The 15,813-nt window shown below is 44.0% G+C and overlaps 1 protein-coding gene across 1 annotated transcript; it reads left to right on the top strand.

Moving 5' to 3' along the window:
- Positions 1 to 1,792: 1,792 nt before the first annotated feature.
- Positions 1,793 to 15,790, top strand: LOC139420966 (myc-associated zinc finger protein-like). The gene is made up of 7 exons (XM_071171408.1): positions 1,793 to 2,906; positions 3,221 to 3,371; positions 8,697 to 9,064; positions 9,225 to 9,493; positions 13,048 to 13,111; positions 13,775 to 13,946; positions 14,155 to 15,790. The coding sequence occupies exons 1-7, from the start codon at positions 2,874 to 2,876 to the stop codon at positions 14,484 to 14,486; spliced, it is 1,389 nt and encodes a 462-aa protein (XP_071027509.1). The 5' UTR covers positions 1,793 to 2,873; the 3' UTR covers positions 14,487 to 15,790.
- The last annotated feature ends 23 nt before the right edge of the window (positions 15,791 to 15,813 follow it).

The raw sequence follows: 15,813 nt of genomic DNA, 5'->3' as shown, positions 1-15,813 counted from the left end.
GATCATTACACAGGTGCACCTTGTGCTGGGGACAATAAAAGGCTCTAAAATGTGCAGTTTTGTCACACAACATAATACCACAGATGCCTCAAATTTTGAGGGAGTGTGCAATTGGCATGCCGACTGCAGGAATGTTCACCAGAGCTGTTGCCAGAGAAATGTAATGTTAATTTCTCTACGATAAGCCGCCTCAGACGTTATTTTAGAGAATTTGGCAGTACGTCCAACCGGCCTCACAACCGCAGAAGACATGTATGGCGTTGTGTGGGCAAGTGGTTTGGTGATGTCATCGTTGTGAACAGAGTGCCCCATGGTGGCGGTTGGGTTATGGTATGGACAGGTATAAACTATGGAAAATAACACAGTCGCAATTTGACTGCACAGAGATACTGTGATGAGATCCTGAGACACATTGTCGTGCCATTCATTCACCGCCATAACCTCATGTTTCAGTATGATAATGCATGGCTCCATGTCTCAAGGATCTGTACACAATTCCTGGAATCTGAAATTGTCCCAGTACTTTCATGGCCTGCATACTCACCAGACATGTTACCAATTGAGCATGTTTGGGATGCTCTGAGTCGACGTGTAAGACAGTGTGTTGTAATTCCAGCAACTTCGCTCAGCAACCCCCAAGTTACGAAAGCGTTCCACAGGGATGCTGGTCCATGTCGACTCCAATGTTTCCCACAGTTGTGTCAAGTTGGCTGGATGTCCTTTGGATGGTCGACCATTCTTGCATTCTTGATGCACAATGGAAACTGTTGAATGTGGAAACACTTAGAATCGTTGCAGGTTTTGACACAAACCGGGGCACCGACTACCATGCCCCGTTCATAGGAACTTCAATATTTTGTCTTGCCCATTATTCACCATCTAAATGGCACATATACACAATCCATGTCTCAATTGTCTCAAGGCTTAAAAATCTTTCTATAATCTGTCTCCTTCCCTTTCCTCTACACTGATTGAACTGGAATTAACAAGTGACCTCAATAAGGGATCATAGCTTTCACCTAGATTCACCTGGTCAATCTATGTCATGTAAAGAACACTGTTCATAATGTTTTGTACACTCAGTGTATTTATCACAGAACAACCAAGAAATGAAGAGTGACATCAAGGCTGTCTTTTACGGCTCTTATGTAGCTCTGCAAAGATATTATTAAAAGACAGGACAGAAACACATCAGTCTTCAATGCACAAGTTGTTCTTGCTCAGTGTTTTCAAGGACTGAGAAGAAAGGGGGCTACGAGTAGTACCAGGGTGCTCACAGTGATGTAAGCACCCAGATGAAATAAAATACATTCAATGAACTAAAAACAGAAGATGGTATCTTCCAGCTACTGTAGCTGCCTCCTAAACATCAATAGGCACTACTAGTAGCGCAACAAATGAAAGTATAAACCAAAAGTTAAGTTCCTGGAGATAATAGCAATCAGATTCCCCTCCTGTCTGAACTGGGCTTGGGCCACTGACCATTAACCTAGATGTTCTGTTCTGCCTTGTGTACTGTTCCAGTAATTTGAAGTTTGATAGAATAACCATTGTAACTCTCCTACAACAGTCAAATTTGCAGCAGCATTATTTTACAGCCAGAGATGCAGATATGAGTAAGAAGTCCAGTATCTCTGGAGCATTAGCCTACCTCACTTCTAGCCTTAACAATCTATTGAAAACAACGTTTTTGTCATTTTGATGTATATTCCTATTACTGTGAAGCTGTTGCACCTGAAGCATGTATATTTACCTTTAAGATGCGCGTGATCTTGTTTTATTGCCTTAATACGTTTCTATTGATGTCACCCAGTTGGGTATTCTCAATATTATCTCACTATAAGGATGTTGTGATATGTTAGTTTGTAGTTGGGCAATCTTACGCAATTCTATTGCATTACTAGCTTGTTGATAAAATAGGTATTTATGTCGGCCGAACTCGCGGGGGCAAGAAGACGGATGCACGGGTCTATTGAAAACAGCGCACGCCACGGAGGAGACGGGAACAGAGAGGAGGGTGCATAAGCTACACTAAATACTTTCCCTTTAAACAGGGGACACGGCGGCGGGGGATAGATAGAGAGGGGAGAGGAGAAGAGATGTAAAAAAAAATAAAAGGAAGAAAGACAGCGAGGGTGGGAGGGAGAGAGAAATAGAAAAAAAAAGAAAGATGTCGTCCTCTCGTTTGAAAAGCCGAGGCGAAGCTTTCGATTGCGGCCGATCGGGGACTCTCTAGTTAGGGACACGATTTTACGCAACACCGAGGCTTTGGAATCCACCACCGCTTTGGCCTCTCGGAGCTATCGAAATAAATGACTCTTCGTCCACGTATTTACAAACAACTGCGGACTTATTATTATTACTTTTTTATATATTTTTCGTTATTTGTAATAACCAAATTTTGCATGGATTTGAGAATAGGATTTCTGCTTAGGCTATAATATAAATATACAATGTAAATTGCATTGTAAATGCATCATTAAAAGCATGCATCAACCATTTTGTCGCATTTTAGTTATAATATCATGTTGCATCCTTTCGTCCCACACCATATAACAACATTTTAGTTGAACATTATCATTACTGTCAAAAAATATTGTCTTATAACTGACAGCCTTTCAAAATTGATCATTCATCTTCAATAATAATTGATGCTATTGAATGCACCGCGATTTAAACTTTCACACAGAGATATTCACCTTTGATATTTGAAACTGCAGAGAGGAACTAGGTAGGCTGCAGACATTATAGCAGGTGGAGTGATTCATCAGTTGGCCCCAGCCTATGGTTGGTTGGCGCCCAAGTCTCAGGTGGATATATATTTCTAGTTTTGACTCCTGGACTAAAAGTATCTGACATCATCCTGCTTCAAAATGGATTCTTCTTGGAGTAATTTTCTGTTTCAGGTAAGTTTGTGTGTGTGTGTCAGAGAAAGAAAGATACAAATTGTGTTTAATGTCTCACTCTTCAGAGTGCTATGGATGCAGAAGTGAATGCTCAGGGATCCTGGGATCATACACATGCTTATTATGTTTGTGATGTCATATAAGTCTTAAGCTGACAATTTGCCAACTGTGCCCCTTACAAATTTGTTGTAGTATTGATTATGAGGGCAAGAGTGAGAGCTTGTGTGTGTGCTGACTGGGGTCAAAGGTGGCATGATCCCCCAATGATGTGTATTTCAAGCCTCAGCAGCTAATTCTTGCTCTCATTTCCCCAGACTCCGCCCTCACAGACCCAGTCTGAGACAGCCCTCCAATCAGAGCTGCTTCCGGACATGACTGGCTCCGCCCAGAACCCCCCTACAGAGCACATAGCCCCGCCCCCATCCACAGTGGACACAGCCGCCCTGAATGAAGAGCCTTTACCTGGTGAGCATGCAGGTTCTATATCCCAAAAGGCACCCTATTCCTTATATAGTACACTACTTTTGACCAGCAGCCTTATGGCTCGGGTCAAAAGTAGCGCACTGTGTATGGAATAGGGTGGCGGTTGCCATTTGAGATACAGCCAGGATCAGGTACAATTTACTCAATTGATCAATTCCACAAGTCTATAATGATAATATTAGAATAATAATATATGCCATTTATAAGACACTTTTAACCAAAGCGACACACATAAAAAAATGATGTGTGGTCCCAGCGGAAATAGAATCCTGGCATTGCAAGCGTCATGCTCTACTGACTGAGCCACGGAGGACCACTATGTTTATTCAATATTATTCTAATTCAATGAACACATATGGAATCCACAATAAACTACTGGATAGGAGGGGAGTGGAGTGGCAGAGAGAGTTTTTCTTGTTGTCAAGAGTCACGGCTGCTGCAGACTCAGCGGAAGCACCTCTCTTTACATATCAAAGCTGAAAACACGCACATACAATCTGATATCTCTTCAGCCCCACCCAGAATCATGGGATTTCTTACCTCAGGAAATAATGTCCTTTTCACACCCCCTGTGTCTGTTGCATATGCTTGTGACAGACAGAGAGGGGTGGAGAGAGAGAGAGAGAGAGAGGAGGACTAAAATGAGAGGTTGTGAGAGAGATAAAAAAGACAAAGAAATGTAATAAAAAAAGAATGAGTGAATCGTCTACATCTGTGATGGTGAGAGCAGTGCAACAATATTACATCACAGTTTCTGCCCAGCACACACATAATGTTCTGAGAACCATACACTACCGTTCAAAAGTTTGGGATCACTTCGAAATGTCCTTGTTTTTTAAATAAAAGTACATTTTTTACCCATTAAAATAACATCAAATTGATCAGAAATACAGTGTAGACATTGTTAATGTTGTAAATGACTATTGTAGCTGGAAACGGCAGATTTCTTTTTATGGATATACACTGCTCAAAAAAATTAAGGGAACACTTAAACAACACAATGTAACTCCAAGTCAATCACACTTCTGTGAAATCAAACTGTCCACTTAGGAAGCAACACTGATTGACAATAAATTTCACATGCTGTTGTGCAAATGGAATAGACAACAGGTGGAAATTATAGGCAATTAGCAAGACACCCCCAATAAAGGAGTGGTTCTGCAGGTGGTGACCACAGACCACTTCTCAGTTCCTATGCTTCCTGGCTGATGTTTTGGTCACTTTTGAATGCTGGCGGTGCTTTCACTCTAGTGGTAGCATGAGATGGAGTGGCTCAGGTAGTGCAGCTCATCCAGGATGGTACATCAATGCGAGCTGTGGCAAGAAGGTTTGCTGTGTCTGTCAGCGTAGTGTCCAGAGCATGGAGGCGCTACCAGGAGACAGGCCAGTACATCAGGAGACGTGGAGGAGGCCGTAGGAGGGCAACAACCCAGCAGCAGGACCGCTACCTCCGCCTTTGTGCAAGGAGGAGCAGGAGGAGCACTGCCAGAGCCCTGCAAAATGACCTCCAGCAGGCCACAAATGTGCATGTGTCTGCTCAAACGGTCAGAAACAGACTCCATGAGGGTGGTATGAGGGCCCGACGTCCACAGGTGGGGGTTGTGCTTACAGCCCAACACCGCGCAGGACGTTTGACATTTGCCAGAGAACACCAAGATTGGCAAATTCGCCACTGGCGCCCTGTGCTCTTTCTTTGGGGGGCCGCACAGCCCTCCATGTGCTCGCCAGGAGGGCAACAAGTCGCGGTTTTGTCTCACCAGGGGTGATGGTCGGATTCGCTTTTTTCGTCAAAGGAATGAGCGTTACACTGAGGCCTGTACTCTGGAGCGGGATCGGTTTGGAGGTGGAGGGTCCGTCAAGGTCTGGGGCGGTGTGTCTCAGCATCATCAGAATGAGCTTGTTGTCATTGCAGGCAATCTCAACGCTGTGCATTACAGGGAAGACATCCTACTCCCTAATGTGGTACCCTTCCTGTAGCCAATGCCACCAGCCATACTGCTCGTTCTGTGCGTGATTTCCTGCAAGACAGGAATGTCAGTGTTCTGTTATGGCCAGCGAAGAGCCCGGATCTCAATCCCATTGAGCAGGTCTGGGACCTGTTGGATCGGAGGGTGAGGGCTAGGGCCATTCCCCCCAGAAATGTTCATACAAATATTTACACGTGTTAAGTTTGCTGAAAATAAACGCAGTTGACAGTGAGAGGACGTTTCTTTTTTTGCTGAGTTTAGTACGTTCCGTGGAACCTTCTTACACTGCAGTAATTTATGTCTAAGATTATATGAACATGACTGGGCATTCAATCATATTTGTATCCATGCATGATCGTCAATATCTTCTACCAGGTCTTCCTCACATTGTTGTTTTTCATGCTTTTTGTGCCATCAGGGAAACGCCTGATTTAACCCTTGTAACAGTTTGGAAATGAACTTTGGAGGTTTGTCAGACTGCCTTAAAACAATTTCAATCTTTGAAGTTTCTGTCTTCTCCATTGTTTGCTGCACAGAGAGAATAATGTGTATCTGCTAAAATTAATCTCAGCTCCGTCACAGACTGGTCTTCCCTGGCTGCCTGACCCTGCAGAGACACATCCCCACCTGATCCTCCTAAAATGAGGCATGACAAAGAATTACCTTGGTGTACATTTATACATTTTATTATCCAAGAATAGAATCAGTGGTTCAATAGTTGAAATTACCATTATTGCCAGATCCCAGACTGTAACCTTAATCTTTAAATGCTTTCCTGTAGCTACTGTAGGTCTATCCATCAATTCAAGATGGAAAATCACTGATATTGTGAATATACTGCAAAATTCACCTGAGCTCCGTAGACTGGTCTTTCCTGGCTGTCTGACCCTGCTTGTTGTGTTATGGGGCTCCCGAGTGGCGCCCCCGAGTGGCTCAGCGGTCTAAGGCACTGCATTTCAGTGCAAGAGGTGTCACTGCAGTCCCTTGTTCAAATAACTGACTTGCCTAGTTAAATACAAATAAAATTAAACTGTCGCCATCTGATCCTGCTAAGACATGATGATCATAGTGTTGTGTACTGACGGTGCACCATAACAGTGACGCCTGTAGAGCTGTTTATTATTGTGTCAGTTATAAAAATAGGGAATTAGTTAGGGAAACTGACAAATCAATAACATTACATTGCTATATACTGCCTCGAATAAAAACTCACATTCCACAACAACAAAAAACATCAGAATTATCTGTCTTCAATCGTTTGGCCGCTGGTTTCATTGTTTGATTCAGGTCTAATGTGAATGAGGCATAAATAATACCTACTTTTAGCCAGCTCTCTCTCTGATGGTACATCAACTGGTGAAAGCTAGCAAAGTTAATATTACTTCTGTTGAAATGGGACAAAAAAGCTACAGAACATTTCCATACAAACAGCTGTTAGATATTAATAAATGCTACCTCATATCGCTATCTGACAGATAGCTACAGGCTAGAGGTGAACTGACTGTGGTAACTACTAGCTAACGAATTCATTCACCTCAGTCAAGAGGGTATAAAACATCAGCTAAAGTTACATATCAGTTACACTACTAGTTCAGCACTGGGAACACTTGTTTTTTTCTTCTATTAAGTTAAACAGCAGTTACCTTTCCAGCTACATCAGTCAACTAAAGAGTAGCCAGTTTCTGCTCTGCTTGCTTTTACAACTCAGAGAAAGAGCTCAACACATACACACTGAGAGCAGCTGCCTCTGTTCAACTCTCCTGTGATGGTCCAGACAGCTTTTCAAAAGCTTTGCCTTCACACAGCCTATCCACCCGCTCGTTGGTGTCCATGTGGTCCTAAATCCAGCTGTCTGAAACCTCCAAACAGCCTACCCGACCGTTCTAAGGCGTCCGCATGGTCCTAAACATACCAACGCCGTTTTTGGTATCACAGTGCAATGATAAAACTAGGGGGGGACAAAAATGCAATTTCTCCCAGTGAAAGTTGTGCCCCTGACTTTAACAGAACTACTACGTTTACTAAAAGTTCAAACATAGTTACATTTAATTACAAATTTGGATGTTCTCCAATTCTCAGATGTTCTCCAACTGATTTGACTTTGAGAATGTTCTCAAATAGTTCAGAGAAGGTTAAGAAACATATTCTTCTGTGGGAATTTCAGTACTTCAGCATAACTTTTGTTACAGGTTTCCTCATGGTTCTATTTAATGTCATGTTCTCACATTGTCCCAAGAATGTTAGGAAACAACGTTCTTCTGTGGGAATTTCAGTACTTCAGCATAACGTTTGCTACAGGTTTCCTCATGGTTCAATTAAAAGTAATGTTCTCAAATTGTTCCGAGAATGTTAAGAAAACTTTCCATAAAAAAAACAAGAACTTTAGTAACGTTCAGAGAACGTTCTAAGAATGTTATTTAAAAACATATACATTCCGTTCTCAGAATAAACAAAACTCTTTCCATCCTCTATCCTATTAAGTGTGTTGGCCACACCAACTAATTGGCCACACCTGATCTTAATGAGTGGTTGTTTCCTTTGAAATGGGGTCTGTTTGAAAATACAAAAATTTGCAAAAAATTGCCATTCTAGTTCATCTTGGTGGCGCAGTGGACTAATTCTATAGATAGAGAACAGAAGATCATAGGTTTGAACCTCACTGACGTGCCACAATCAAAAGTAAATGTGTTTGCATGTTTAATGCCTAAGCAAATTTACTTCCATGTGTCCTATCTATGGTTGGATTTCAAAACAGTTAACCCAAACTAAGTTAGCAGTGTTATTAAAAGTTTTACAGAAACATGTTCTCAGAACGTTATTTAATTACCATCAAATTACCTATAATTTCCCTTCTCAGAACCTTAATAAAACCTTCCAGGAAAACTTTCAGGAAACCAGAGTAAAATGTTCTTAGAACCTCCCTGCAATATAAAAATGAACGTTCACAAAACAGGCCAAATGTTCACTTCTGTTCTCAAAATGTTTAGAAAGCTTTGCGTTTTACCGGTCAGGGGTCAAGAAACTTATGGCTTCATTCCCAGAACCAATGGGAAATCAAAAACGTACATTCTCACAACTTCCAAGGAACCAAATGTGCTTGCTGGGTGGTCATTCACCAGATGCTTTCATCCTAAACAACTTACAGTATACAAATGTAGAGGGACCCAATAGCTTACTTATTCATTATCTCAGGCCTATGTAGAAATCCCAACCCACAATCTCTACCCTTAGTTCCCTTTCAGGAGTTACGTTCTCTCACACTTTTGTTTTCCCTCTTTCCCTTTCCCCTCTATCTTTCTCTCTCTCTTTCCTCTCTCTTTATTTTCCATCTCTCCTTTAGAGAAGGCCGTCTCCAAGCCTGGCCGGCCCACACACATCTGCGCCACATGTAACAAGCAGTTTAAGAACAACTACAACCTCCGGCGCCATCAGTCGGTGCACACTGGCATCAAAATGAAGGACAGAGCAGCCAGAGAGAGGGAGGACGGGAGCAAGGGAGGAGGAGGGGGGCGGCAAACAATCCCTCTCTCCCTCCTCCACCTCTCTCTGCCCTCTCATCCTTCTCCCGCAGAATCCCTCCCCCAACCCACCCCACTTGGAAACCAGGAGGGCCAACCTGTTGCGGTGGCCATCGCCCCAGCGACCGTCACCATGGCTGCGCCCCAGGTGCTCCAAGCTGCAGTTGTGGTTGCCGGGACAATGGTACAGGTTGGTTGGTGTCTGTTTTCTCATAAAATGAATCATTTGCTGCTCCCTATGCCGTTCTCGCTCTCTCCTCGCCTACTTTATTGTGCAATGTAGCCAGAGTAGCTATACTTACCCCACAGCCAGCACTAGCCAACTGTCCCTTTCTTCTCATCAAACCTAGAACCAGAACCAGGGGCCTCAACCCTACCCCAACCCTAGCCCCAACCAGGTGAGGAAGAACCATGCATGTGAGGCCTGTGGGAAGGCCTTTCGAGATGTGTACCACCTGAACCGCCACCGGCTTTCCCACTCGGACGAAAAGCCCTACCACTGCCCCATCTGCCAGCAGCGCTTCAAGAGGAAAGACCGCATGAGCTACCATGTACGCTCACACCAAGGAGGGGTGGAGAAACCTTACGTCTGCCCCCACTGCGCCAAGGGATTCTCCCGGTGAGAAGGGGGATGACTGGGTGGTGCGAGGGGGGAGGGTTCAATTGTGAAACAAGTATATACACACATGCACATACAGTACCAGTCAAAAGTTTGGACACACCTACCTACTCATTCCAGGATTTTCTTATTTTTTTTGTATTTTCTACATTGCAGAATAATAGTGAAGACATTACAACTATGAAATAACACATATGGAATCATGTAGTCACTAAAAAAGTGTTAAGCAAATCAAAATATATTTTATATTTGAGATTCTTCAAAGTAGCCACCATTTGCCTTGTTGACAGCTTTGCACACTTGGCATTCTCTCAAGCGCTTCATGAGGTAGTCACCTGGAATGCATTTCAATTCACAGGTGTGCTTTGTTAAAAGTTAATTTGAGCCAATCAGTTGTGTTGTGACAACGTAGGGGTGGTGTACAGAAGATAGCCCTATTTGGTAAAATAAGTCCATATTATGGCAAGAAACAACAGTCCATCATTACTTTAAGACAGGTCAGTCAATCTGGAAAATTTCAAGAACTTTTAACATTTCTTCAAGTGCGGTCGCAAAAACCATCAAACGCAATGATAAACTGGCTCTCATGAGGACCGCCACAGGAAAGGAAGACCCAGAGTTACCTCTGCTGCAGAGGATAAGTTCATTAGAGTTACCAGCGTCAGAAATTGCAGCCCAAATAAATGCTTCACAGAGTTCAAGTAACAGACACATCCCAACATCAACTGTTCAGAGGGGACTGCGTGAATCAGGCTTTCATGGTCGAATTGCTGCAAAGAAAGCACTACTAAAAGACCAATAAGAAGAAGAGACTTGCTAGCAATGGACATTAGACCGATGGAAATCTGTCATTTGTCTGATGAGATTTTAGGTTCCAACCGCCTGTCTTTGTGAGATGCAGAGAAGGTGAACAGATGATCTCTGCATGTGTGGATCCCACCATAAATCCGCAAATGTATTTATATAGCCCTTCTTACATCAGCTGATATATAAAAGTGCTGTACAGAAACCCAGCCTAAAACCCCAAAACAGCAAGCAATGCAGGTGTAGAAGCACGGTGGCTAGGAAAAACTAGGAAGAAACTTAGAGAGGAACCAGGCTATGAGGGGTGGTCAGTCCTCTTCTGGCTGTGCCGAGTGGTGATCATAACAGAACATGGCCAAGATGTTCAAATGTCCATAAATGACCAGCATGGTCAAATAATAATAATCACAGTAGTTGTCGAGGGTGCAACAAGTCAGCACCTCAGGAGTAAATGTCATTTGGCTTTTCATGCTGTCTCTAGAGAGTTGAAAACAGCAGGTCTGGGACAGGTAGCACGTCCGGTGAACAGGTCAGGGTTCCATAGCCGCAGGCAGAACAGTTGAAACTGGAGCAGCAGCCTGACCAGGTGGACTGGGGACAGCAAGGAGTCATCATGCCGAGTAGTCCTGAGGCATGGTCCTAGGGCTCAGGTCCTCCGAGAGAGAGAGAGAAAGAAAGAAAGAAAGAAAGAAAGAGAGAATTAGAGAGAGCATACTTAAATTCACACAGGCCACCGGATAAGACAGGAGAAATACTCCAGATATAACAGACTAACCCTAGCCCCCCGACACATAAACTACTGTAGCATAAATACTGGAGGCTGAGACAGGAGGGGTCAGGAGACACTGTGGCCCCATCCGATGATACCCCCGGACAGGGCCAAACAGGCAGGATATAACCCCACCCACTTTGCCAAAGCACAGCCCCCACACCACTAGAGGGATATCTTCAACCACCAACTTACCATCCTGAGACAAGGCCGAGTATAGCCCAGAAAGATCTCCGCCACGGCTCAACCCAAGGGGGGGCGCCAACCCAGACAGGAAGACCACGTCAGTGACTCAATCCACTCAAGTGACGCACCCCTCCTAGGGATGGCATGGAAGAGCACCAGTAAGCCAGTGACTCAGCCCCTGTAATAGGGTTATAGGCAGAGAATCCCAGTGGAGAGAGGGGAACCGGCCAGGCAGAGACATCAAGGGCGGTTCGTTGCTCCAAAGCCTTTCCGTTCACCTTCACATTCCTGGGCCAGACTACACTCAATCATACTCAACCCACTGAAAAGACGAGTCTTCAGTAAAGACGTAAAGGCTTCTACACCTGCATTGCTTGCTGTTTGGGGTTTTAGGCTGGGTTTCTGTACAGCACTTTGAGATATCAGCTGATGTACGAAGGGCTATATAAATAAATTTGATTTGATTTGAAAAGTTGAGACAGAGTCTGCGTCTCTCACATGGGTAGGCAGACCATTCCATAAAAATTGAGCTCTATAGGAGAAAGCCCTGCCTCCAGCTGTTTGCTTAGACATTCTAGGGACAATTAGGAGGCCTGCGTCTTGTGACCGTAGCGTACGTGTAGGTATGTACGGCAGGACCAAATCGGAAAGATAGGTAGGAGCAAGTCCATCTAATGCTTTGTAGGTTAGCAGTAAAACCTTGAAATCAGCCTTTGCCTTAACAGGAAGCCAGTGTAGTGAGGCTAGCACTGGAGTAATAGGATCAAATTTTTTCGTTCTAGTCAGGATTCTAGCAGCCATATTTAGCACTAATTGAAGTTTATTTAGTGATTTATCCGGGTAGCCGGAAAGTAGAGCATTGCAGTAGTCTAACCTAGAACAAAAGCATGGATTAATTTTTCTGTATAATTTTTGGACAGAAAGTTCCTGATTTTTGCAATTTTACGTAGATGGAAAAAAGCTGTCCTTGAAAGTCTTGATATGTTTGTCAAAAGATACATCAATTTAAAGCATGGAGGAGGAGGTGTGATGGTGTGGGGGTGCTTTGCTGGTGACACTGTCTGTGATTTATTTCGAATTCAAGGCACACTTAACCAGCATGGCTACCACAGCATTCTGCAGCAATACGCCATCCCATCTGGTTTGCGCTTAGTAGGACTATCATTTGTTTTTTAACAGAACCATGACCCAAAACACACCTCCAGGCTGTGTAAGGGCTCTTTGGCCAAGAAGGAGAGTGATTGAGTGCTGCATCAGATGACCTGGCCTCCACAATCACCCGACCTCAACCCAATTGAAATGGCTTGGGACGAGTTGGACCGCAGAGTGAAGGAAAAGCAGCCAACAAATGCTCAGCATATGTGGGAACTCCTTCAAGACTGTTGGAAAAGCATTCTAGGTGAAGCTGGTTGAGAGAATACCAAGAGTGTGCAAAGCTGTCATCAAGGCAAAGGGTGGCTACTTTGAAGAATCCCATATAAAATATATTTAGATTTTTTTGCTTACTACATGATTCCATATGTGTTATTTCATAGTTTTGATGTATTCACTATTATTCTACAATGTAGAAAATAGTACAAATAAAGAAAAACCCTTGAATGAGTAGGTGTGTCCAAACTTTTGACTGGTACTGTGTATGTACATGCACACATTTGTGAAATTAGTCTGGAGTTCTAATAGAATTTAGTTCTAAGTGACGTCTGTTTTGCAAGGGTAGCTCTATCGACGAGAAATGACCGATAAGACACAGATAAGACACACGTGGGATCTTAATCCTTTCTCCTGTCTGTTCTAGACCCGACCACCTCAACAGTCACGTCAGACAGGTGCACTCCACTGAGAGACCCTTCAAGTGCCCGGTAATCCTCTTCTTTCTAACTCACTTTAACGCTTTCACTCTCTCTTTTTCTACTCTCTGCATGTATTATTGACCCTCGCAATGAATCTGTCTCGGTCCATTTGTCACAGTTAGTAGGTCACTTGTGATATCTCAGATGGGTCTTGCCATAAAGATCAGTCATTTACAAAATGACACTGATTGGCCAGATGGTGGCGCTATAACAAGCGATGAAAATGCTAACTTTGAAAGGTCATGCCCCTCAACCGGTTTGACCTAAAGTCATTCCATTCGGTACATAGGTCCCGGCTCACAAGGAGCAAATTTAACTCAGGGACGCATAAGGTTTGTCATGATGGATTTTACACTATTTTGGATTTTGTGAAAAACCCTTAAAAGCTACTCCTCTGGCACTGAATGACCGATCTCCCAGAAACTGCATCATTCGTGGGGGACAACATTTGAACTCTTGCCTTGTTCTTTCTCCCTATTTTCAAACTTGTTTCCTGTCGTATGTCCCTTGCTTCTATGTATACACTGTATGAATGTGTTATAGGCAATTTAATGGCATTGACCTGCTTAGCTTCTAAAATATAGTGGCGAAGAAAAATGTCAAAATGTCCAAGCTTCAACAATGGTTTTGTGTGTGTGTGTGTGTGTGTGTGCGGGCGCGTGTGCTACACAGACCTGCACGTCTGCCTTCGCCACGCGGGACCGTCTCCGTGCCCACCTGATTCGCCACGAGGAGAAGGTGCCGTGCCACATCTGTGGCAAGCTCCTCTCTGCCGCCTACATCACCGATCATATGAGGGTCCACAACCAATCACAGCACCACGCCTGCCACCTGTGCAACCGCAGTGAGTGGACTACCATGTTATTTTTTACGTGTGAAAGGAGAGGAGAATACCTGTGTAACTGAGGTGGTTACACAGGTATCCCTCTCTCATTCCTCATCTCTCATATGTCATTCTCTTTTGTTCCTCATCTTTTGTTCCTCGCCTTTTCTTATTTCTCAATGCTCTCTCTCCCGCTCTCTTCCTCCCTCTCCCTCCCGTCTCCCTCCAGGCTTCACTACCCTCACCTATCTGCGTGTCCACGCTCAGAAACACCACGGCCAGGAGTGGAAGGAGAGCGGAGGGACGCGGGGCATGTTCGGCGGGGCCGGTGCCGGCGGGGTGCTGCTGTGCCAACTGTGTGGGGTGCAGTGCAAGACACCCACCCAGCTCCAGGGCCACATGGGCACCCACGCCGTCACCCAGGTCCAGGGCGCCCCCAGCCCCAGCAGTAGCCCCGCGGGGACCGGTACCATGGCTGTGGCCGTGTCTCTGTCAGGCAGCTCAACCGTGGGCCTGCTGGTCACTGACTGCTCCAGCATCGCCCCCCAGCCACTCAGCTAGCAGCCAGGCCCATTGGAGAAAGGGAGGGGGAAGGGGGAGAGGGGATGGAGGTAAAGGGGTGCCGTATAGACTGCAGTTAGGACAGCTTGAAAGAGGAGTGGATGTGGCTCCGGGGTGAAATTTCTCCTAAGTACAGATGTACTGTAGGATCAGCTTCCCTTCCCCCAATCCTAACCATTAATGGGGAAAATGAAATACTGGCCCAGAATCAGCATACAGGGGCATTCACCCCCCCCCAGGGCCCCATTTGTTTTTTTTTTACCTTTATTTTACTAGACAAGTCAGTTAAGAACAAATTCTTATTTTACAATGATGGCCTACCCCGGCCAAACCCTAACCCAGGCAACACTGGGCCAATTGTGTGCCACCCTATGGAACTCCCAATCACAGCTGGTTGTGATACAGCCTGGAATCAAACCAGGGTCAGTAGGACTGAGATGCAGTGTCTTAGACCGCTGCGCCACTTGGGAGCCCTTTGTATTTGATCCTATTTAAGATGTTGCTGTTGTTTACGCAACAGTCACTTTATCAACTGCCATTGGTGGCCACGAGAGAGAAGAGGAAAGGAGAAATTGTGGAATCCCCCTTTTTTTTGTATCAAATTCTACTGAACGAAAGAGAACGTTTTCCTGTTCAATATGAAACTTTTCCATTCACATAGAACCCAAACTCCCATAACAATGTTTGGGATTTTACAAATGCATTGCTATTTCTTTTCCTTGGAAATATTGATTATACAGTATATGATCACCCAGACGCAGTATGAGCTGTGGTCCTACATTGGCTTTTTGCTTTTTAAGATGAACAGTATCCCAAGAAAGGACTGTTGCCTTTTCAACAGAAACATGTCATCACCATGTAACTTTACCATATCACTTATAGACAGATAGCATCAAATGGGTATTTATTTGTCTGTATATTTGGCCACTGAATGCTCGTCTTTCTTTGCTTCCTATGATCTTGTTGTTATTATTCTGGATGCTCTGATTTTTAATTCTCTCAAAGTTGAATTGGTCTGAAAAGTATTTGTACTTTTGTGACGCGTTTTTGTGAGATTGCATTCTAGACTGTTCATCTGTTGGTGTAGAATTTCCTCTGTTAATGTCACTGTATTAAAGCGGTAGTATGTATAACCTATATGCACTTTATCTGTGAACATGTACAGCATCTGATATCAGAGGTGCCAGTAGAATAGAAAATGAATGTCTCTGGAGAAAAATGTAATTATTTTACAACTTTTGTTTGTTTGTTGTCTCTATATAGATGTAGTTATGATAATCTGAATAGAGATTCTATGAACCGTTGATCTATTGTCCATGGCATTGCT

The sequence above is a fragment of the Oncorhynchus clarkii genome, chromosome 12 (genome assembly GCF_045791955.1).
Source record: "Oncorhynchus clarkii lewisi isolate Uvic-CL-2024 chromosome 12, UVic_Ocla_1.0, whole genome shotgun sequence".
Taxonomy (NCBI): Eukaryota; Metazoa; Chordata; class Actinopteri; order Salmoniformes; family Salmonidae; genus Oncorhynchus; species Oncorhynchus clarkii.
This window is presented reverse-complemented; position numbering and strand designations above follow the sequence as displayed.